The sequence below is a fragment of the Lathamus discolor genome, chromosome 2 (assembly GCF_037157495.1).
Source record: "Lathamus discolor isolate bLatDis1 chromosome 2, bLatDis1.hap1, whole genome shotgun sequence".
Lineage (NCBI taxonomy): Eukaryota > Metazoa > Chordata > Aves > Psittaciformes > Psittacidae > Lathamus > Lathamus discolor.
This window is the reverse complement of record NC_088885.1, coordinates 107,102,354-107,126,419: the sequence shown is the minus strand read 5'-3', so window position 1 is coordinate 107,126,419 and position 24,066 is coordinate 107,102,354. Positions and strand designations below refer to the sequence as shown.

The 24,066-nt window shown below is 42.2% G+C and overlaps 1 protein-coding gene across 4 annotated transcripts in view; it reads left to right on the top strand.

The window, feature by feature from the left end:
- RAB31 (RAB31, member RAS oncogene family) overlaps positions 1-24,066 on the top strand; it is a 65,009-nt gene that overhangs the window by 4,520 nt on the left and 36,423 nt on the right. For 3 of the 4 annotated variants that reach the window (XM_065667998.1, XM_065667996.1, XM_065667994.1), the window contains exons 2-3: positions 20,498-20,577; positions 23,205-23,286. In XM_065667998.1, coding sequence (XP_065524070.1) covers positions 20,498-20,577; positions 23,205-23,286 — 162 coding nt within the window. Of the gene's footprint in view, positions 1-1,794; positions 1,896-20,497; positions 20,578-23,204; positions 23,287-24,066 lie in introns of those variants that run through there. The other variant, XM_065667995.1, reaches the window with a different exon arrangement.

The following is a 24,066-nucleotide window of genomic DNA, read 5'->3' as shown; positions in this document are numbered from 1 at the left end:
CAAATATCTATTACACCGAACGTGTATGACTGAGAACCTTTTGGTTTGTGTTGGCATTTATAAAAGACAACAATTTTACTACTCTTTTGACTCTAAAATGTTTTCGTTATTAATGCTCTTAGTGCCTGAATGTCCCAACCCAAATAGGAGCACTGTTGTTAAAAACAAGAATGCACCCCTGGATGGGTTTTACCAGCCAAGGACCTTTTCTTCTCACTACGCAAGTGCAAGGGGACCTACATGTTGAGCATCCTACTGAAGACAGTAACACTACATTTTAGGCTGTAGCCTAAAACAAAACAAGAGGGACCAAAGTAGTGCAGACATTGAAGGTGGTCCCAAAAAGAAAATTGTACTGATGAACTAAATGTCTGTCCACAAAGTATCTATCTGAGAGTGGACAGAGACTGATAAGTGATTGGGTTTTTTTCCGTGTTAATAGTTCATCACCATCCACTTATTCATTATGTAAACAAGGAGCTCTATCATGAGAAATTTTTGAATCGTGACTTTGCATGGCTGCCTGTCTCATGCAGTCAGTGGTGTGAAGTGTACATCATTGCAGCCTTTTTGTCAAAGGAGCCCTCCTCTGGGTCTCTTCCATAGCCACTTACTTCTTTGCATTGTGGTGAAACATCAAATCACGTGTAAAACTGGACAATGAATGATTTTTTTAGCCCCCAGGGAACTGAGAAGCAGACAGCCAGACACTTGGTTAGCGTGACTACATATGCCTCATTTCCTTGAGAAATGGGGTTCTTCCTTGGTGAAGAATGCTCTGATGTTTGCACTTAATTTCTGCACATAGCACTTAACATTCTACATTGCCCTGCTTTGCCTTTCAAAAGAACAGTCTACCAGGATACTCATGGGGACTGGGATTGGTGATTTTGTTTGGTTTGGTTTCTTTCTGAAAAATACTGCATAAAAATCCAGTTACACACCAAGTGAGAAATGCCTTTTCTCTTGTACCGCCAAACAAGTATGTTCAGAAGCTTAAACTAGCCTTTTGCTATGAACTTATAAAGTATTTAAATGGCAACAATCAGATTTTTGCAATGTAGACGTTAAATATGTAGGTAAACAATTTCTCAGAATTTAATAGAATTCAGGGTTTCATATTGACCTTGGCCTTACTGCTTTCCTGCCATATCAGCAAAACTTTTCTATTTACTCATATCTTCCTAAAAGTTTTAGGTGGGATTGCTTAGAAAAGCAAGTAGGCTGGGTCATCACCGGAGCATCCTTCCAGGAAAAGATGAGAATAGAGGCTGCGTTCTGCTTTTGTTTCCAAACTGTCTTTCTGAAATATCCAAAGGCAGGACTTGAAGCAGGTTTTACTTTCAGTAACTGCAAAGCCTCTGAAGAGGAAGCTTGTTACTACAAATCAACTGGACAGCAAAAGAATACCCCATAGCTGGTGCCTGTGGCTGCACATGATCGTCTCTGACCCACTGATAATCAGCTCGCAGCTCCCATCTGCTGCTGAATGACACCATGCTGTGGCTATTATTCAGAAATCATTTGCAGGCTGTGGTTATGCTCTCTCTCAAATTGTATTTATTTTGGTTTTGCTTATAATGTTACCAGTTTGGGGTTTTCTTTAGGTTTCCCCAAGCCCTTGCTTCAGTCCCTCTGATTTCTTGGTATTGGCTGAAAAATTGTGAAACTTCTTGGTTTACAGTAATTCTGAAGAAAAAAAGAAATTCTTTCTACCAAAATAAGGAAGTTAAATTGGTAAAAAACTTTCTTTTTCAATACATGGATGAATGCAGTTTTAGCCTTACTCTGTGAAGTAGTGCTGAGGCAGACTCTGTGAAGCAGCCAGAAACTGCGTGCAAGAAATGTGCAGGGGAAAGGAAAACCCTCTCATCAGACAATTCCTTTCAACTAGCGTAAGTCAAGCCATATTAAAAGGCCACTTTTTACTCACGTTTAAAGTATGTTTTCCAAGATCCTGGTTGATGGTACAACTTGTTTCTAAGGCACTGATTTGCCTTATTGATAGGGTATGTTGCAATTGCAGTGCAGTTTAAGGAAGTGGCAAAGTAGGCATTAACTGAGCTGCTCATGGGCTGCTTCTGAACCCTGCAGGGCTTTTGCGCAGGGGAGTGTGTATAAATTACAGTGCTGGTAAGTTTTGCTAGCATTGGGTTGTGTATAAGCTGGGTATGTGGGTGCTGCAAGCGTACAGGCAGGATGGACATATTCTGTCTAAAACTGAGTCTCAAGCAACTCCTTGTTGAGAGGAGCATTTCCAGGGAGGCTGGATCCACAGTTCTGCTTTGTTTGCTCTTACCTGTCTTTAGCCTCTGTGCTGTTCCTTCTTCCAAATGCTGTTTGCCTCCAGAGACTGTTGTTGATCATGTATCTCCTGGTTGTGTCTCTGTTTGGATGAGATCAGGGCAGGCACCATGCTCTTCATTTCCTATGCTTTGGTTTTGAGGGGGAAGACAGAGGGGCGAGTTGAAGTGGAACACAGCTGGGTTTAGCAGGTTTGCTGGGTTAACTCCACCTTCCCCTCGGAAAACAAGCGGTGGAGAGCAGGGCAGCTTGTTTCTCCTCAGCTTCAGTCATCACCGTCCTGGCTGTGGCTGCTCTGGTGTCTCTGGAGCTTTCTGCAGGGGTGGTGTAAGGACAGAGGTGGAACAGCTTGTCCTTGGGTAGTGCAGGCAGGGAAAGGAGCGCTTGCCATTTTCTGTCTCTCCTGGAGTTCTTTGCACTGGTGGGCTTTCCCTGAAGGAAACCTTAAGGTCACTACGAGCTTAGTGTTCATCCTGGTCTTTTCCTTCTACTTGACATGGCCTGGTATTTCTAAATGCTTCGCGTGCGAACCTTTACAGCAGATTTAAGCTGGTTTGCTTTTTCCCCTCCGCTTCCTTTGGACAACGGGCTATGTTATAAAATATATATAAAAAAAGAGCCCTAGCTCCATCCAGTGCTAATCATACTGATGGGTTAGATCACCTCACACTTCCACTGCTCCTTGTCAGGGCTTGTTGTGCCCCCACTACCTTTTGCTTACAGCTCAGGGGCAGCTCACGTGAATATAACTCTGCTGCCCCTCACCAGAAGGTGTGCGAGAGCTGCCATGGGGCACGCACTGCTGAAGTAAATGAGTGTAAAAGATGGTTTTACTCACATAGATGTTTTTCTTCTCTCTGCCTAACTGGTAGGGGTTGAATAATAGCATAAGGGTTGAGGTGAAAGGAAGTATTTTAAATTCCATCTCAGCTTAACTTGTAATACACCGGGAAAGGGGACACGTTTCAGTTTTCTGCTGAAACATCTTATACAACCTTCCTGTGAGCACTTGCAGATTTGAACACCACTGTGCGAAGGCAAATCCAGGCTTTAGAAAGCTGCCAGTGGGGGTGGATGGGAGGCCAGCTTGGAGCAGAGCCTTGTCTAAGCAAATGCCAGTGATTTGATTTACGATCTCCAGCCTTGTGGGGCTGCTCGTGGAAGCCGAACAACAGGCAGTGGAACAAATGCTTTGTATTTTTGTCTGGCTATTTTTAAACATAAATGCTGGTTAGTGTGGTTTTTATATTTCTTGGAGGAGCTGGTAGAGCAGTTACGGTTTTGCACTTCTTGTTTTGGACAGAGTATGTTCTTATTTGGGCAACATGTGGAAGTACATGTGCCTGAAATCCAGCTACTAAATACTTTGTGTCCCCGAGTTATTGTTTCCTCCTCTGTCAGCAGAGCGACAGGATGCTGCAGACGTCATCGGGTGTCCCGGTTGGACCGGTCAGCCTCTGCCACACACAACTGCGGGGGACTAGAAAAGACTTGTAAGGGCAATCTTACTTTAAAATGATAAATATCAGGCTCTTGCAAGGGCTCACATACAGGGACTCTCTGAAGCAAATTTTCCTTTACTTTAAAGCCTGTTTACAGAGCCAAAGTGAGTTATAAGTGTTTCTTAAAGTGGGGTTAACTTTAGAAAAAATATTTTTTTGTCCCATTTAATTCTGCAGCAAACAAATCTTAATAAGTATTGGTAGGATCTAATGGTTCATCAGCAAAGCTGTGCTTCTGAGCAGCGTGATGTGTCTGAAGTAATTTTCACATCCTCCTATGCTCACTGGTGACCTGTGATACAGTGGGCATTGGATTAGCTTTACCCTTCCCTGGCTTATGCTTGTTATCGGCAGTTGGTACCTTGTCTCTAGGATTGTGTGTTTTCCAGATGTGCCCATGTGTTGCTTCAGAGGTAGAAGAGGAATCCTTAGGTATTTTGTCAATATCTGGTGTGTGCCAACCCAGAGAAGCTGTAGTAGGGATCCCTGGGCTTCCTAAAGATTGATGTGAAAAGCACCCCTGAGAGGACTCCCTTGAATGTGTCGTTTGACATGAAGACTCAGCTTGGCCCTTGGGATGTGAATTCATTTTTAACTACTTGATTTAAGGGGGAGAAAATATGTTATCACTATGGTTAATAATTGAGGAATTAGAAGCATATTAACAACTGAAAAATGTGAGGTGTTTGCCCATGTGCAGTCCCAATTTAATCTCAAGCAGCTTCTGCTGCCTGTGGGAGCAAATACTAAGTTTATTTGCTTAAGACAGTCTGTTAATTTGAAAGAAAACCTCTCAGTGACTGACACACACCACTACCAGCCTGTAAGGGAATGGTTCCACTTTGTAGCTGGATAAATCTGGTGATTGGTTAATTCCTGGAGGGATTTGGGAAATGGGAAAGAACAGATTCTCTTTATAGAATAGGAATCCCATTATCCTGGCTTCCTTGGTTGCCCAGGGAAGTTGTGAATGCTCCATCCCTGGCTGTGTTCAAGGCCAGGTTGGACAGAGCCTTGTGTGGGATGGTTTAGTGTGAGGTGTCCCTGCCCATGGCAGAGGGGTTGGAGCTAGATGATCTTAAGGTCCTTTCCAGCCCAAACTATTCTATGATTCTATGATCTTATTTTTTTTCCCCTTACCGTACTAAATATGTCTATTTTAAGAGTCACAAAATCAACACTTTCAATGTATCTTGTTAAAGCTGATATGAACAGGAAGTTTCCAACCATATTTAGGCCAGAAGTCCTTCCTATGGTGCATAACCCATTCTGACTTCAGCCTTTGCAGTACCATGCAGTCTTGGTTTTAGGGTATTCAGTTCTTGAGTGTGCTACGAACATGTTTTTTCTTACCCTATCCCTTAAATCAGCCTTTTTCATTTTTTGGATTATTTCACTGTTGTGAAAAATTCAAGGAAATTTGTACGTCATTTTTGTCTTCGTTTGCCTGAACGTCAGTGAAGGTATTGAACATTCTCCCCCACATTTAATATCTTCAACTGCTGCAACTCCAGCAGCAGAGTGTAGTTTGTGTGAATAGTCTTTTGTCAGGCAATTGTTCTGTCCTTTGATAGTTATTTTTCTCCCCCTTGAATGTTTTGCTTTGTATTTTTTATCTGCGGAGTGTGCTTGAAAAGAATAAATGCAAGTTTGGGTATTACACAGACACTTGAAGCACATTTTATGTGACAAAAATGGCAGCTGTATAAACCCAGATAACACAAATGCTGATTTAAGATTATGTTGTTGAAGCCCTAATTTGGGTAGCATCCTTAAGCGCATGTTCGATTCTAAGCATTGGGGTAATCCCTCTTCAGCAGTGTATCAGGGTACATCATTCAGCCTTTGCTGAATGGGCTGAATTGAATCCCAAGCTTAAAGCTCAGTGCATGCTTTAATACACAGCTGAATGCAGGTGTTGTGTGGAGGACAAAGAGAATAAGTTGATGTAAATCAGGTATTTCAGATAACACAACTCTTGAGCAATTCCCGACATTTAATATTAAAAGCAGATAAGTAGCTCAGTTTTACTTCTTGATTTTCAGCATCTGGTAGACTCTTTGGAGATGTTTCTTTATTTGACCAGGTATTATTAAGCTGATCCAGAGTTTTGTGGCCAGGTTTCCCTTCTTCTTTAGGCTGGTATGGAGAAAAGCAGAGAGCAAACCTTTGGCACTTGTGTTCTGTAAGTCCAAATATTTAAAGTCTGTCTGAAGGACAGTGGTAATTCTGAAGCCTAAAAAGTTTTTCAGGAATAGTTCTAAGTGATGACCAGTATTAAAAGGAGTGTAGAAGTCTGCATGGAGGAGGTTTGGAGGAACAAAGGGATAAAGAAAGACTAACAGAGGAGGAGGAGATAGAGGACCAAAACAGAGACCAAGGGAAAGCATTAGAGGAGTGTTGCGGGGGACTGAGGAACACAGAGGGTAAAGTTGGAACAGGAGCAAGGAGAAGAGAAGCTGAGAATAAAGAAACAGAAAATCATACAGAGCAAAACGATGAAGGGAATATAATAAATACAAAATAATAAGGCGTGGTGAAAACGCCTGCCACCACTCCCTCGGGTTTAGCCTCCAGTTTCCTTTTTTCTTCCTTTAAAGCTGTAACTGTCTTAATATGTATTATTTCATTTACGTTTCAAAGCGCTTTTGTCCAGCTGAACCTACAGAATTGTTGTTTATATTGCACTCTGTCACAGATCTGAAAGGAAAGGTCTAATGTCCAAAATCCCTGTGCCTGTCCTTCTGATGTGTCTGGGGTCTGTGGGCGCTTAGGCTCAGTCCCATGCTATCCTAAACACTGAAGCTGTGACTGACATACTGAAGTATGTCCTGAGGGCATCTCTTCTGTACCTTTGGAAGGAAGGATCAAATCCACTCTTCTACCCCCAACTATTCTTGTCCTGCGAAGAGATGTCCTTAAATCCTTATGGTTTAGCATTCCAATGGAAATGCTCCCCGTGTGTTTTCAGTTAAAATTTGTGAAGTCCGTACACTTTTGACCGTTTCTGGTTTCTGAGTGAAGATGAGAAGTGGCCAGGTGAATAAAATCTTTCTTCTCTGAGTCAGTTTTAAGTTGGATATTTATGTCCTGGTTATTCTTGTGGTGAAGAGATGAAGGTGCCTTAACAATAACAGCAACAAAACCCATTTTGGCTCATTTTAAAGGACTTTCCCTAAAAAGTTGAATTTTGTGGCACACGTTTAGGAGTTGCTAGGTTTAATTCCCGGTGAAATTGATGGGAGCTGAACACATTCAAGAAATCAGCTGCTTAGAGGATACAGTCTTGCGCTGATAATGTCTTCCATTTATGAGCCTGTGTGGTGCAGATAGCTTTACTCTCATTAAGTTCACAACAGCACACAGTAAATCCACAGATAAAACCCTCAGCCCTGTGTTTTATTACACTGTGCTTGCTGTTATCTTTTCTGTTTCCTTGCATGGTGACAGAGGGGAAAGCACCAGGCAGGTCTTTATATAATGCTTTTTAGAGTAAGTGTTGATGTTTACTGAATTAGGGAAAACTTTGGATCCAGACAATGGGTGAACGTGAAATCACTATTAATCTAAGTTAATTAAGCATAATAGTTTAGTGAAAGACTTCTTAACACAGATTTAGGTTTATGCAAACCTCTGGCTGTCTGTTGCTAATCCTGTGTACCGATTCAGGAAATTAAATCCCCCAGCTTCAGGGGTTTTAGACCTCTCCTTGATGTCATTTAGTGTCCATAGAGATGTACGTTATCTACACATACATGTTATTTACATTTAATTATAGGTAACAAATAATGGCAAATTCCAGTAAATCTCAGCTCACCTCCTTCCCCTGTGCCCCAGAGGAATATGTTTTAATGCTGGCCAACCTTTAGACTGGATAAGGGAGAGACTACCTGAGACCTTTCAGTGATCATTTGCAGACTGCTGATTTTACAGGTTGTTGCGTCAGATAAGCAGAGGCAGAGGTTTTGGCAATAAAACCAGGAATGAAATCCTTAGCCCCTGTCCCACCCTTGTGGTGTTTCCTGAACCCCTCAAAGTGGTTGGTATCTGGCTGCCTTTGGCCAGTGGAGAGGCAAGGAAGAATTTTTTTGCCTCTGGCTGTTGGTAGGTGATGTACCCTGTACTAGGGCTCTGCTTATTTGGAGCAAAGATCTGGGGCCATGAGGCTGGTTCCTATTTCTCAGGCGAAATGGCTTTATATAGCTGCACCCTGAAACTCTGCCTCCTTCCTCTCTGTTGCCCATTGCTGCAAAAGAGAAGGGATCAGGCTTTTTTTTTTTTCTCCAGGACTGAAGTTTTCAACTGGTGTTTCAGTTGGCACTCATAATTTGTGTGGGTTTTTTCCTTCCTCTTTGGGATGAAATGCAATAGCAAGTTGCAGGTGAGGTAGTTCAAATCGTGAAGGGAATGTCTGAACATAGAATTGTGTTGCTTACTGAGCTTGGACAGGCAAATTTGAAGGTAATTCAGCCTTTGAACACATTTTCCAGGCAGCCAGTGGACAATTTTTATATTACTGAAATGAAAAACTGAACAACAGCCATTTCCTCAAATGCTGTATCTAGTTGTTGTGAATATCCTTAATTGCGTAAAGAGCCACTACCTTCACTTAATTAAACTGTTTTGTTTGGATTTGTAGGCAATCTGGAATATGAAACTATAATGTTTGGATTCTCAGTTCCAGACTGGCTGGAAGATTTTTAGTATCTTCTATGTGGGGACAGGTAAATGACACTAACAAGCCATGTAGTTTGAAATTATGGCCCTAACGGTAGGATTTGTCAACAGAAGAGACAGGGCGTTGGAGTATGAACAGAAGCTTGTGTCAAACAGTAGTTCAGGTCAAAGGTTATCTCCTCCTCATATTTTTGTCATTATTTTAAAAGCTTCAGCTGCTGCGAATACATGTGCAGGAGGTTCGCTTAGGGAAAGAATTTGGTTTGGAAAGAATAACACAAATTGTTATCCCATTTTTTTTGCTGCCAAACTGTACTCAAAAACAACATTTGTCAGGATGCTGTTGCCTAACATGTTTACTGAACTGTGAAAGCCTCCGGTTATTTACGAATGCAGTCTGAAAATTGAATTTAGTCTCTCTGATCCCTGCCTTGCACAATGATGATGAATGATACTAGACCCGATTGGTATGCTGGTGTGTGCGCATATGGCCAATAGAGATAACAGCCTCTACAATCAATACTTGCTATCATTGACAGTGTGAGCTACAGCGACTTGTAAGTTACTTCCTTACACTTACACGTAGCCTTTACTTAATTTTTCAAGTTCAGGGCCAGTTATCAGGATTCCTGAGCAGATGTTATTCACACAGATTTTTAATGTACTTTCAATAGGAATTTATCTGTGGGAAGAGTAGAATACTGAGTGGGTTTTTGTAGCTGCATGTCCATCTTGAGATAGGGAGGGCAGGGGGAGGATGGCAGCCTGCAGATGTTAAGAGGTCTCCCCAGTTTGTCCAGAAAAGAAACTCTGACCATTTGAGTTGCCAAAACCAGGTACTGCTGTCACTAAAATGACATAGGTATTAATGTATGACTTGCAATTTTTCTTTGTTTGCCTTTGCTTTATTTAGTTCCTCCCTGTTGAGGTTTCACATGCTGGAGAGATGTTTTAAGGTTGTTCTTGGTTCCCCCTTTGCTGGCAGGGGGATAATGTGTGGCAACTACCACTGTGGCACCGTAACAGGAATTTTCCCATGGTAAACCAAGGCTCTCATTTCTCCTCCTCACCTGAGAAATGAAGTGGTGAACATGGAAGTGATCATATTCAGGTGTCTGTGATGGTGCTCACATGGGAAATCAGCGAGCCAGGAACAGGGAGACGTCATTAAAGTGAACTGGGGTGGTGGGAGTGAAGAGGTGGAAGAGCATATTATGAAGTGTAAGATAATATGCTTCCTTATCACAGGGCATATGACTGGGTAGGTTTGCTTGTTGCTCTGTGTTATGCTGTGTTCAGGAGGATCCTATGATTCAGTGATCAATAGAAGGCAATTAGAGGAGTTTCTTGTTGGACAGTAGTGACTTTATGGAGTCCCTCAGCCAAGAGTTGCGTTTTGGTATGAGCCCAAGATATCTCTATGTGGCATGCAACATGGTTGATACTGCGCAGGTTTGGATGTTGGGTGCGTTTTGGGGTTGTTTTTTTTTTTTTTCTCCCTGTCATTTCATTCCTGGTTCATCAAAACAGTGATTTATGTGTGGGTTTTGGGCATCCCTTTGCAGCTGCCACTGCTACATTCACACACTTACTGTCCCACAGGCCACACAAGGTGGTAACAGCAGTGCGAGATGCCTCTTGTTTCCAAAGGGGAAACAGTTCAGACGCTCTTCTTTCCATCTCATTCTGCCCTACCTGACTGGTTCTTGCAACTCTGTCGTGCAGTCCTCTCTCCCTCCTTACCCAGGCTGTTGGTTCCCAATTTAGCCGGTGCTCCTTCCTCTTTTCCTCCTGTCCTGCTATGGCAAAGCTGACCGTTTCCTCCTCCCTTAGTAGCAGGAGTCGCCAGGTGGTGCTATTTCCCAATTAAATGCCCTCCCTTGCATTGCAGCACAGTCCGGCCTTTGTAGCAAGGTTTTATGGTGTTTGGTTTTGTGATGGAGCTTTCTTTGGTGTGTCAGGGAGCGTGAGGGGACTTGCATCTTGCCGTGTGCTCAGTCTTGAGTCATATTCTGAAGCAGAGGTGCTCCCTGTGACTTAATCAGCCACTGGCTTGTTCAGCACTGAGGTCCCTGGAAGGATGGGCTGCTTCTGCGCAGCTCGTGAGTACGCTGTTCTACTCAAAAGCTGCTTTACTGTAAGATAAAGCATGAGCAAGTCTCACCAAGGATATCCTTAGGCTTTGCACTGTTGGGTTGCCCCCCTTCCAGCAAGGGTTTTTGTTGCTTATTCATTGGCATGTGTTGCTACTCCAAAGGAGATACGTGTGTATCTTCTTGTTTCGCCTTTCATTGTCTCATCTTCTTAGTCAGCTGGATTGATACCACCTTATTTGCAGCTGCTTTTTATAGATGTCGTGCTCTTACTTGAAACTGCCGAGGCAGTTCAAAGCAAGGAGTTCAGCATCTTGAGCAAATAGCCAGTGCCCCCAAAAGCCACAATTTGAGATGAAGGAATGCAAATAAACACCAAGTTCCCGTATTCCTTTTCATCAGGCTAAGCAATTCTTCCTCTGCTATCTGCTGTCAAGGGCATAAGAAATTAATTGAGACTCTGTTTTTTGATTTAAATTTCAAATCCTCCATTTCTCTTGGCAGTTCAGCTACTGTTCTGAATTTGATAGCTTACGTGAAGAGGGGGATGAAATGTGTAAGATATGACACAGAGAACTAGCTGGAAATTTGATGTGGGGAAGAAGTCTCTAACTATTAATAAAGACTGAAGGCTGTTATCTTTGCCATCCATACTCTTACTGCTGCGGTGGTGTGGTTAGCTTGTACTCTGTACAATAAGATGCTGTGATTAAGCATAGATATCTAAATTAGAGTATGGGTTTGGGGTTTTTTTGACCGAAGCACATGAGCTTTAAAAATAGCTAGGTTAGACATTCCAGAGTATAGTAGGCTGCAGTTGCTCTGTTGTTATTATTTTTTAATCTATTCCACAGAGTTGCTGTTCCTGATTCATGTTGCAGAGAAAGGAGCTGAGGTAGCTGGAGTACTGACCCACAGGCTATGCATTCTTCATGAATTGCATTTCTGTTTTGCTTTATGGTTTATTTATTTTCATTCTATTGGAGTTATTTTAAAGAATAGCTTTAAAGGAGGTTTCTTGGATCTCCCTTTCCCTCCGCAGCTCCCTGTCTCATAAATAAAGATAGCTTTATATTCCCATGCCAACTTTACATCTACAAGAGTTAGCAGCTCATGGAAGAACAGCACAGTTTATAAGCACTGGGTGAGTAAATGCACAGCAGCCACATGGGCCACTTTGTGATTTCTTGGGTAGTAGATAGTTTAGCTGACTGCTAATCTTGCCACCCACTGCTCATGCAGTGTAAACCAAGGATTTGTTCCTTACCGCTGATCTAATGCCGTAACAGTCTCTGTCTCTTAAAACACTTAAACAGTTCTTTGTCACTGTACTGTCTGAACATTTTACAGCTATCGCAGATTTAAATCCCCGTAATGCTGTTACAAGGTAAAATCAAGTAGTTGTTATTTTCATGTAAAAGCTAGTGAGCTGCGAGTGAGAGCCAGAAATTCCTGTACCAAATTCAGTCCTTGCAGCACTAGGAGGAAGGATTGTATTCTGATATAACAGGGCTACTTCCCTCTGTGAACAAGTGGTGCACTTCTTATGTGTAGAGAGAATTAGAGTTAATCTAGTTGTAATGTGCACCTGAAGAAAAAGCCTGTTCTGTAGCAGATTTGTGCTGTTCAACACCAGCACTGGCCTGAAATTACACTAGGAATTTGAAATGATGTGTAGGGTTTTTTACTTGGGAGAATTGACACAGGCCGTATTAAATTTATGGAAGTCATATACCGCCTGACTTAAAAGATAACCATTATTACCACATCTCATGAGTTTAAAGAAGGGCATGCAAGGAACAGAAATGCAGACAGGGATGTTCTTGTAAGGTTCACACACTGACAGGTGACTGAAAGAACTATGGTGGTCCCTACTGAAGAAGTGACATGCTGCAGAATAATCCTCCCCCTCAAAACATGGTTGCATTGAGATCTGTGCTGGGAGCTGCAGGAAGTCGGTTTCAGTGTTCAATGGGAGCATTGCTGTTCATTTGGCAAGTACTCCCAACACCGGAAAGTGCATGGCTGCACAAGCACACTCCTGGAGGCCAGCTCTGGTTCCACTTCTTCCCTTTCAAACATTTGCTTTGCAGCTGAGCGCGCTTTGCAGAAGCTCCTTGTAGATCACTGGTGGCATAAGGCCTCATCTGATGTCATTTGGAGCTCTTGCTGTGGAAGTACATTATTAAGCTTGGTAATGACTAAAGTCAAACAATGAAAGTAATGATGATGGGGGACAACAGATCTTTTACATGGGAGGACCTGTCAGGGAGTTGAAAAATTGTGCTGATGCTTTGGGAAGCATGTGTGCCCCCAGGGACAGTTCTGTAGCTCTGGAAGGGGGATCCCAGCAAATCGATGGGCAAAGGCTCTTCTCTGAGAATCGTGTTGCTCACAGAGGAAACAATCTATTTCTCATTGTACAGGGTGGTAATGAAAACTGGAATTTACAGAAATAATTTGTGTCCTGAATGAGATGCGTAGTCTTTTGACTGTGGACGTGAGGTTCTTCAGCCTGCATCTCTCCAGTCTGAAGCCTTAGGCAGTTTTGTGTAGGTCAGTAAGCCACTGTGTTAGTCTAAGAACTGCTCTCATATTTTCATCTGTATGATTATGCAGTGGTGGGATTTGCTTGCTTGATATATCTTGCAGATGGAAAAACTGAACACAGCAAGAAGCTATTTGCACTTCTTCCTAGATGCTATTCTGTGGTGCATGGCTGCATTTTTGCTGGGACAGACCTGATGCTTGGCAGTTTCAGTTCAGTCCCAGGGGTGTCTCTGAACCCAGATCTCATCAAAGGTATTGCTCCTTACAGTGTTTTCAGACAAGTGAGTAATACCCAAATACAGGGAGGGACAAAGGATGTGTTTAAGGCTAGCAAAAAGTTTGTTTGGTAGAGTAATTCTTGGATTAAAATACTGCCCATGGAAACTGTGATCTGTTGTGCATAAATCTTCCTTGCATGTTCATACAGTTGATAAAAATCCAAAGCCAGTTTCAGATGCTCTTCAAGCCACAGCCTTCCAGAGCAGCTGTAACTGGATTAGTAAGACATGGAAAGTATTGCAATACTGCCTGCATCTGATCATCTGAGTAATGATTAAAATGTTAATGGCAGCCATAGGGGTCTAAAGGAGGATGTGAATTGCAAAGCTTTGTTTTGTTGTGCACTTCATTGCTTTTTTACTTCCATTGGAATTTAAAAGCCATAATCCTGTACTTGCCTTACGACATCATGTGCCTCTGGGTTAAGGACTGGCATCTCCAAAGGCATTGAAGATGCAGGTTGAATGTCTCAGTACTGCATGCCAGACCTTGGCTGAGAAGGGGCGTTCATCTGAAATACCAGTTCATCCGAGATCCGAGCTTGACAAAGAGCTGAGCACGCATTTCTGCAAAAGCCCAGTGGTACTTCACAGTGCAGGCCTAGCAATTTGTTTGATGATAGCTAATAAAATGCTAACCATCTAGTAGTGCTGCGATGTGATTATGCTGCTGTGAATTTTCATATTCCATCAAAGTCCTGCTGAGAATAATGGGAATGGGCCAGGGGGATTCAACTGTAAATCAGAACTAAAGCGTAGCCAATTCTGACAGTGGAAAGAATGGCTATTTTAATGTGCAGAAGCTGAACTGCCAAGTCAAAACCAGCTGTGCTTTACAGAGCTACTAGAGTGAAAGGTTTCTCTGCATTTGCAGTTTTTGTAGGATTTGTTGATTATTTTTCTTCCCCTAAATTTAAACCATGCCTTTGTACCTCAGATTTGCTTGGCCAGTTGCAGAGGTTTTCAGTGCCTTTTTTTCCTATTTAAAGTATCAAATGCACTGATGATAAAGGACAGTTTTTCTCCTTTTTGGCACCTTCATACCAATTCACATGTTTTAATCTGTGCATATTAGTTATTCTAACAGTGAAAGTTCTACACTGGGCAAGGCAAGGACCTCTCCTTCCTCTCTACTTTAGCACTGACAGGAGTCAAATTGATGTAACAAAGAAGAGAATTTAACTTGGGAAATCTTGATCATAAACTGGCTCCTCTGTTATTTTTCAGTTAGTAATGAACCAGTCAATAAATTTGTCTGGTAGCATGAATATGTGACAGGGAGCCAGGAATTGCTGCTTCTCTTAATAATCAGGGGCAGCCAGCTTCCTCTCTGAGCAGATCCTCTTCCAGGAGAGTGGGATGACTTCTTGACTGTTCCCTTGTTCTGTATGTTTGATCAAGCTTTTTCTTTTCCTTCCACCCCTCAAATGTGTCTGAAAGGTGACACAAGGCAGCATTATCTCACTGGAATGTGCAGAGAAGATTGTTAGTGAGCCAAATGTGACCATAGTTGTTTCTGGTGTGTGTACTTACGGCACCTGGAGGCTAGCCTGTTGTGAGAAAGCTTCAAAACAGCTTGCTGGTAGGCTTCAGTATTGCCTTCTGCCTGGAACCTGGGTTTCCATCGGTGTGAGCAGCATCGTAGTTCCAGCTGGTATGCTTGATGAAGAAGCTATGCCATGAGAGGCTGCCCTGGGGTTACACTACATCAGCCTTGACGGCATTGGTCACACTCTTGAAACCGACGCGATCAGGGATCCTCGGAGGAAAGGGCTGATCTGCCCAAATGCTCATGATGCTTTGAAGCTAGGGTGGGTTAGTAGGTCAGATTTTGGGGACCCCCTGTGAGGTGCAGAAGAGTCCTACTGAGTTCTGTGGAAGCCACGTGAGCTGTGGGGTCAGTTTCTTGCTTATGCGAAAGGATAAAGACTTGTCACTTTCAAATGCTTCTCATATTATTGTTGAAATAAAATCTGATTTACCTCTGTTTTTTGAGCACTTGGTATTATTACCCTCCAGGTTGCTAGGGCATGATCGTTCTTCTGATGTGTAAGACTAATGCATGGTAAACCCAGACAGTTAATGAGACCTCTGCCTGTAGATCGTGTCTCAATGAATCTTGGTTATTACAAGCAATGCTTTCAAGAGGCAGACACTTTCAATTTGTGAAAATCTATACAAATCAAAATACCATGGATTAAATCCTGGCTTTATCTAAGCTGATGGGAAAAATTCCATCTTTCTGAAGGAGCCATGTGTTGGATCCCTGTTTTATAGAGATCAGTTCTCTGTTACTTCTCAATGCAGATTTTTGTGGCACCCATCTCCAGGGTATCTCAAGCCTCTTTTAGATCTGAAATGGGAAGTTAGTCATGAGATCTGTGGTGGTTACAAGCCAGATGTTCTTTTATTTTTTTCGTACTTCGCAAGTGGGAGGACAGAAGGGAGAACCAAGCATGTCCATTCTTATGTGAATGGGCCATTTCCTTGTGTGAAGTACTGCCTACAATTCTTGTTTTATTTATATTTTCAAAATCCTAGAGTCATAAAAGGTTTTTTGCATGTTTTTCCCCAATTCTATGTATATTAAAAATGCCCTATGTGTTAACATAGCACAGAAAGATTCTGCGTAGTCAAGAATAAAAAAGCTCTTGCAGCAGTGTGCATAATTATAGGGCTGCTGTTTAGTCATCAGTCACGATATGTGTGAATTTTTTGTGAATTCATCATTTATTCTGTTTCAGATGTAAACAGAATCTACATGAAGAGTTTAGTTTGTTCAGCACAATAGGGCTTGACCCATCCGAATCTATTAAAAGCTATTATAATATTAAGGCTAAAGACTAGCATCCTAATCAGGGACGTGTTTACAGGGTTCCCTTCAATTTGGGAGAGTGCTTGGAGAACCGAGTCTTGTGGTTGTGCAAAGATAAAATGAGACATCCAGATTTAAACTGGAGAGCTAGATTTTTCTGCATTAGTTTTTCTGTCACAATAAATGCATCTGAAACAATGAACAGAGGAATAGACTGACTGCCTACTTGTAATGGGAAAATGGTTTTCTTTTTTGATATATTGCTCATATTGAACTTCTGCTTTCTTTTTTTTTTTTCTTTTATTTCTTTTTTTTTTTATATAATCTTCCTCTGTGCTGCTGCAAATCAGCCAGAAGAAATCAGCAGCTCAGTTGTTGATTGCCTGCAAATGAGTTGCCAGCATCCTGCAATTCTGCTGGCTTGAAATACTGTCTCATCTCCTTCACACTAATGAGAGCTGAGAAGAGCCAAGTGGGGTGGTTCTCCATGAGCAGGAGTGTGGGTTGAATCACTGTGTTTTGTGGCACGCTGCTCTCCATTCTAGAGCTCTGAAAATCCTCCTGCCTCAACCTGTGAGTAATGGAATTTAGAAGAACAGAAATTGTCTTTTCAGGTTAACGGGTAAAAATCAGGAAATAGTCATGCTTGCACTGGTTCCTCGTATTTCTCAGAATCATCTGATACGGCTTCAGATTTCCAAATCCATTTTGCTGACCAGTAGGAGATTCTGAAGTTGTAGCTACTTGTGGTGAAGTAATAGCAATTTTCTTACTGTGGATTACATTTTTACTCCTTTCCTTCCTCCCCACTCCTTTTGCTTATCTTGGTACAATGCTGTTTATAACTGGTATTTTGTAAGTGTGCTGCAAGGCTTCTGAAGAAGAAAGGAGAAAAGCAAAGCATGCAGTTGGTCCCATGAGTGGATTATCAAATGCATCACGAACTTCTTGATTCAGAATAATTGTTTTATATTTATTCCTTTCTTGACACTCCTTTCATGGAGTATGCTCTTGATTGTGATGAGTCAATTAGTAATGCTGAAACCCTTGGATTTTCCATGGATAAGGATTTTTCTGAAGAATTGCAGTGTCTGTTCCTTAAAGTGGGATGTAACTCCTGAGATCGTGCTCTCAGTTTCTGAAACTGGCCCACTCCACTCAGCTCAATACCACTGTGACCTTTTAGATAAGACAAAATGTTATTCCTTGGTGTATATTTGATGTTTTATGTACACCAACATGGAGCAAAACAAGAAAAAATGACTGGAGCATGTAGAAATCTGGTAAAAAGCAGAACTTTGAGAACTAAAAAAAAATCAATTATCTGCATGCCTAAATATTACACAGGCATGTGGCTTGGTAAGTCTGTTACAATCGTTTGAAGAAAAAGGAACAAAACAAGGATGATCAGTCGCTCAGATGTTAGGAAAAGAGATGCATGAAGAGGAAGACCGTAAAGGACAAAGCAGATGGTAGCAGGAAAGCTTTGTACAGCCTTAGCAAGGAGGTTTAATTTCAATGTATTGCTGAGAATGAATGCCTTTTCTACTTCTTTGAAGCAACCTTGCTTTCCTTCTGTGAGATTGACCTGATAGTTCCCTCTTGTCAGTAAAAGATAAGGTCTGGTTAGCAGTGAAAGATTTCTGCCAAGTTTTCAAGTTATATCATGTCCATGCACCATAATTTGCTTTGCTTTCAGACAGGTGAGGGTCTTGTTTGATGGGTGCGAGTACAGTCACAGGGACTGCCGAGGTAGTTTCAAATCCTGTGATGGAATGATAATCACTGCCTTAAGTAGGAAGCTTTTTCTCTTTTACTTCCTTCCCCTCTGCGCTCTAATTAGACTCCAGTAGCTGGCTGTTTGTATCCTCCAGGAAGCAGAAGCTGGGAGTGCTCATTTAACTGAACCCCTTGGTGCAATAAATTGCCTGGCTCCTGGGAAGCGCTGACCATTGGCTGCAACAGTGGTCATCCTAAAACCAGGTTTGTTTGTGGTCTAAATCCATTGCTTTCACTGGAGTTACACAAGGGTTAAATTTAGCTCTCTCAGTAGTCCAAGCAACCCCAGGAGGAAAGTGTACGAAAGTCTTTAAGCTTCTTGAAGGCTATTGGTACGCCTGGTGTATGCTTAACTCCAGTCATGCTCGTTGTGAGGGATGCGAGAGCAATAGAAATGTTTAAAGTTCCTTTAACATTATCATGAAACATTAGTAAGAGCCATGAAAGATGAAGAGGTAAGTGTTTCCAGGAAAGTGAGCTAAGCTTTAATCCACACTTGTGGATGTCATATCCCTGCCAGAGAATCAGCTCCTCTTGTTCAGGAGCTGTAATTGCGGTTGCCCTTCTGAGTGACCCGTCAAGGGAGCCGAGGGATGCAGATGAAACTAAAGCATCATCGGGTTGTGGGAGTCGATGCATAGTTTAGAACACAGTGGCAGAAACTCTGTCTCCCCACAAGAGGGAAATGTAATTTCTCGCACCCCGTGGATGGTAGTTCTGGTTTCTCCGCAACATTTAAAATCTGGAATAATAATTAGATCCTCAGTTTTGGTGCAGAGGACTTTTTGCAATGTATTTTGGCACCCTGGTCTAGTAATTATACAGAGATGTCAGCTGGAATTGATAGTGAAGGCCGAATTTGGGAATAGCAACAGGATGTGTTGCTGCTATTGATCAAAGGCTACGTGGCTGTTTTTATACACTGCTCCTCTCTTAGATCTTTTTTTCGTATTGATTGAACACGGTAGATAAACAACCATCTGTGTAGCATGAACATTTATTAGGGCTTTTAAGCTGACTAAGGACAGCTTTGAATTAAATATGAGAGTTTAAATGGCAGTTTTCTAATAAGTGGTGTCTATAAAGACTTTGCTTGCAGTGGCAATACAGTTTCATTTAAGCATGGTAAAAGGAAATCTTAATACTGGCTTTGTTTTCATATTCGAAAAGAAGATAAAATACTGGAAAGTTGATGACAGGAAAGGCAAAGGGTTTTTTTATTTTTCATGTCTGTGTAGTTAAGTGTGGGCAAAGGCTGCATTTGTAATACGCAGCTGTGTGCATGGTGCTCTCAACAAACTGTATTGTCTTGTCCTGTGACTTTCTGAGAGGTCGGTGTAAATCAGTCAAGTGTCCTAAAAGGTGGGTTCGAATGGAACTGCCAGGTGCAGTCTGGTAGTTCTGCAGTCACTTCCAATGAAATTAATAGAAAACTTTCTGTTGACTTTTTAATGAGTTAGATTGGACCCTGGGCTGTCATTGTTAATGTCTTGGAAAGGTCAGGATTGATTTCCTGGCATCCTTTTCATCTCTAAGGAGGCTCTTTGCAATTCTATGGGAGACATAGCAATATTGCTGTTCCTCTTCCTTGATAAATCCCTGTATAATTTAAGTTGTTCTACTTGTCATCCAAGGCTTTGTGAATAACAGAGGCAAACTGAAAAATGCTGAATTCTGGGGGAGTTGTTGGTATCTTAATTGCCCAAATTAGTATTTCTATATAATGCCAGGCTTTCCCCCATTCCCAGGTTATTCTGAATTTTATTCCAGTACTGTACTGCTGTTGTTTTTACTTCCTGATTGGGGGGATAAGAAAAAAAGAGAAAGACTGTTCCTGCAAATGAAAGCAGTCTGCCACACTGCAGTGTATAGAGCAAGTTGTGTTGCATTTAAAGTAATGCTATTTCACTGCAGTGTAGTAACACAGCCTGCATGTGGATAGCTCTGGGGACCTACATCTTTGGATTTCTGCCTTGTAAAAACCACCTGAAGTCTCTGCAAAGTTTCCACCAAGCAGGCTTGTGTATTTTGCCATGAAAAGGTTTATTCCACTAAGTTAGCACTGTTGGTGTTGTTTGGTGTTAGTAGTCTGTTCTGGGAGCATACTTGGGCTGTCCTTGCAACAGGCCAGGATGAAATTATTTCTCTGGCTTTGCTGCGTAATGCACCATGTCTCTGAAAGCACAGGATTTTCTTGTGCAAGTAAATGGCTGTGCTTGAAGTGCTGCAGTCCTTGCACCAGGAATATGAAAACCACCCAAAAACATACGAGGTCTGGAGAGAAGGGAGTGTTGGGAAGAGGTTCAGGGAGCTCCATTCACAATGCTGACCTTTGAAAAGGGTAATCCTTATGCTCACATTTCTTTTGAAATGTTTTACCTGCCCCACTGGCCACGAGAGGGGATTTAATTTCTCAGCTTATATTGGGCTATTTCTTCAGCTGAAGTGTTGATATGTAGGCTCCTCTGAACTCACTGCCATGCTTTCCTTTATTTTCAGGATACTGGGGTTGGGAAATCAAGCATTGTTTGTCGATTTGTCCAGGACCACTTTGACCACAATATTAGCCCTACTATTGGGTAAGTACCACGTATAGTATCTTTTTTCTTCTATATGTTTTTTTTAACTCACAGCCCTCTGAGCTCCTTTCTTTTCCTTACTTTCAAGTCTGTGAATACTGTATATCTTTCCCACCCTCTCAGTTTATCAATCTCACGTGACTCTTTACTCTCCTTTAATGGCTTTCAGCTCATACTATGTGTTTAGAGAGTGTGGGGCTGCTCCAAACCAAGTCTGCTCTGCTCTCCCTGCTCTGGGAATAGAGGGTCCCTCAGCTTACTGTATTGGAGCATAGTCTTATTATGGAGAGGCTAAAAGAGCTCTGCCATTCTCCTCCTGTGAATGGTGTCTCTTGAAATAGCCTCTTTTCCTGGGGCTGTCCAGAACCATGCTGTATTGGCTGGTGTTGTGCATGGCCATGACTGTTTTGTTTTTCTTCACCCATCTTACACCAAGAGATTCTTAGATGTCTTACTGAGCTGCTGTCCTTTTTGTCTTGTCAAGAGCTTCCCACTTTAGATTGTATTTTGGTCATAGGACCTTAGGATTAAAGTAATTTTAGTTCCTACCAGTCAATGAGGTATCAAACCTGATCCTGAGAGCTTAAAGAACTGAAACCCCACATCCCAAGAGACTGTGATTTGCACAATGCCCAGGTCACCCCATAAAAGGGTAATGGCAAAAGAACCATGGAGAGCCCTTGCTGACACACGTGGATCTGTGTTGTATGTCCTTCCAGGCTAGGCTGGAATATGGACAGTGTTTTCCCAGGTGTGGACATGCTTTCATCTAGGTTTGGGATGTATCACATTATCCCGCCTTTCTCAAAATAGGGGCAATGCAATTTAAACTAAATATAGTTAATTCATACCTGTTCTTTAGAAACTGCTGAGCTTCCATGTGTCAGACCATCAGAACCTTATTAATTCTGTGTCCACTTAAACCACGACATTCTGTAGTTGATTTTAATTCCAGATCTTTTTCTTTTAACATCTTGGGGACAAATCTGTCAAGTCCTGTGTTACCTGGACTATTTTGAAGGGTGTTGTTCTCTTCCAGGAAAGGAAGCTCATATGCAGTGTTTATGGAGGAGTAATTTGGGTGGGAAGGGCTGACCTGGCTTGTGTGTTAGAGCTGTCTTGAATCATCTGTGAAGGGTTGGTATTGATTGCCTTGTGTTGTTTAGAGGGTTAGATGACAGCTTTTAAAGCTCTGCCTTTCAGTGCATGAAGGATTTTCAGCTGGAAGTTGCACGTCGAAGTTCCAGGGCAATTTTGTACTCCTCAATGTGATGAATAGAGAAAATGGACAGCGAGAAGGGAAGCAAGTAATGAATAACATTACTGACTAAAGGACACTTGCAGTGAAGGAATTGATGGGAACTTGAATGGTTCTTTACTTCTAAATCACCAGCAGCCTTTTTCCCCAAGTAGTTGTTGTTGCTAAGTAAATGTCTTCTGCTCAAATAGGAAAAATATTTCCCCTCTGTTATGGTAATTATGAAAAGTAAAGGGATTTTTTTTTTTTTCCATTTGAAAATTAAAGCATGAAGGCTGCCTGGCACGTGGGTGCTATTACTTGTCTATGCAGATAAGGTTTTTATTTTTGTTTGCTTCCAAATTAATACAATATTTTATATCTACAATATACAATCTACAGTAGCTGCTGCGGCTCTGAAGTTCCTGGTTTTGAAGCTGTAAAGTGTTACTTAATGCTGTGAGGAGAGTGGCAGCTGAAGGCATACACTGGAAAACAACCAAAGAAAATGCTGTTGCTTTTTTGGCCTTAATATTTTTGTAAGCAGTGCAATATTGTTAAATTCAAACAATTTTCAGTTGGCTGTAGAGGAGAGCTCTGGTATATCATTCTCAGGAAATGTTTTGATCAGTCACACGCTGTTTGATATCATTCAGTGCTTTTGTAATGACAGTGCATTGTATCAAATGCATCTGTAAGAGCCAGGAAGAAGGCTACCACAGCAGAAACTGTTCATCAGTGTCCACACAGGATGGGGGGTGGGAATCTGCCAGAGTTTGGCGGTCTCCCAGGCAGCTTTCAAATGAAATGCTGGAGTATAGAAAAAGCCTATGAATTTGTAACCTTCTTTCCTAAAAGAACAAAAATCACTGTGAAAGCACAGACAAATCACTTCTACAAAAACCAGAAGCCGCAGGGACTTCATTCATCTGAGGTGAGAGGGGGAAGAACTTTTTTCCATTTGTTCACCATATGCGTTCCACGAGGTGACTTTTCTGTTCCCTGGTGGTCCAATATTCTAGGTTTAACTGAAAAACTGCACATTTGTTGCCTGGGATGATGCTGGCTGATGCCTTTTTCGTGGGCCCATACCACTGAGAAGATGGAGGTAGCTATTAGCAGAAGTGTGAGCAGCAGGACCATTTTTGTTCCTGGGCCTGTGTACAAATGCCCCCTGAACCTCAGAGGCTTTTTCCTGCTTTTAAGATGGATATGTGGGTATCATATATGTTATCTGAGAAAAGGGAGACTTTCACTTCTGTAGGAATTTTATCAAGGTTTTGGAGTTTCCTCATATGCAGTCTAACCCATCAGAGCTTGCTGTGGTCTGTGCGTTGCATATTCAGAGTGCTGGTTGTGTTACAGATTTCTGCTGCTTCCTTCTTTTCAGGGCATCTTTCATGACTAAAACAGTGCCTTGCGGGAATGAGCTTCATAAGTTTCTGATCTGGGACACAGCTGGTCAGGAGCGGGTGAGTATTGCATTGCTGTATGTCTTTCTTACCCAGGTCTCTTTTAATGTGTTGGTATACTTTATCTAAAACTTTCATCTTCAGAAGACTTTGTAAGTCTAGACCTGAATCTTTGCGAGGCTTTGCAAAGCAGGTGCTCAGCAGTCACCAAGAAATAGGTTCCTGTTTCACAGCTGGGGAAAAGGAAGAGGCAAGCTGAATTGTCAACCAGTTTCCTCAAGACAATTCAGGCAGTGCCCAAGCTACCTCCAGCTGCCCTCTGGTTTCATCACATTTACGTGTGTCACCTTTTGTTGGTGTTGGAAAGCACTTGACTTTCAGCACATGGGCTGGTGGGTGGTCTGAGCTTAGGTGGATGATGAGAAGCTCAACATGACCCAGCAGTGTGCGCTCGCAGCCCAGAAAGCTAGCCGTATCCTGGGCTGCATCAAAAGGAGCGTGACCAGCAGGTCGAAGGAGGTGATCCTGCCCCTCTACTCTGCTCTCATGAGACCTCACCTGCAGTGCTGCATCTAGCTCTGGGGACCCCAACACAAGAGGGACAAACAGCTGTTGGAGTGAGTACAGAGGAGGCCACAAAGATGATCAGAGGGCTGGAGCACTTCTCCTGTGCTGAGAGAGCTGGGCTTGTTCAGAAGAGAAGGCTCCGGGGAGACCTTATAACAGCCTTCCAGTACCTAAAGGGGGTCTACAAGAAATCTGGAGAGGGACTTTTTGCAAAGACATGTAGTGATAGGACAAGGAGGAATGGGTTTAAACTGAAAAAGAGTAGATTCAGAT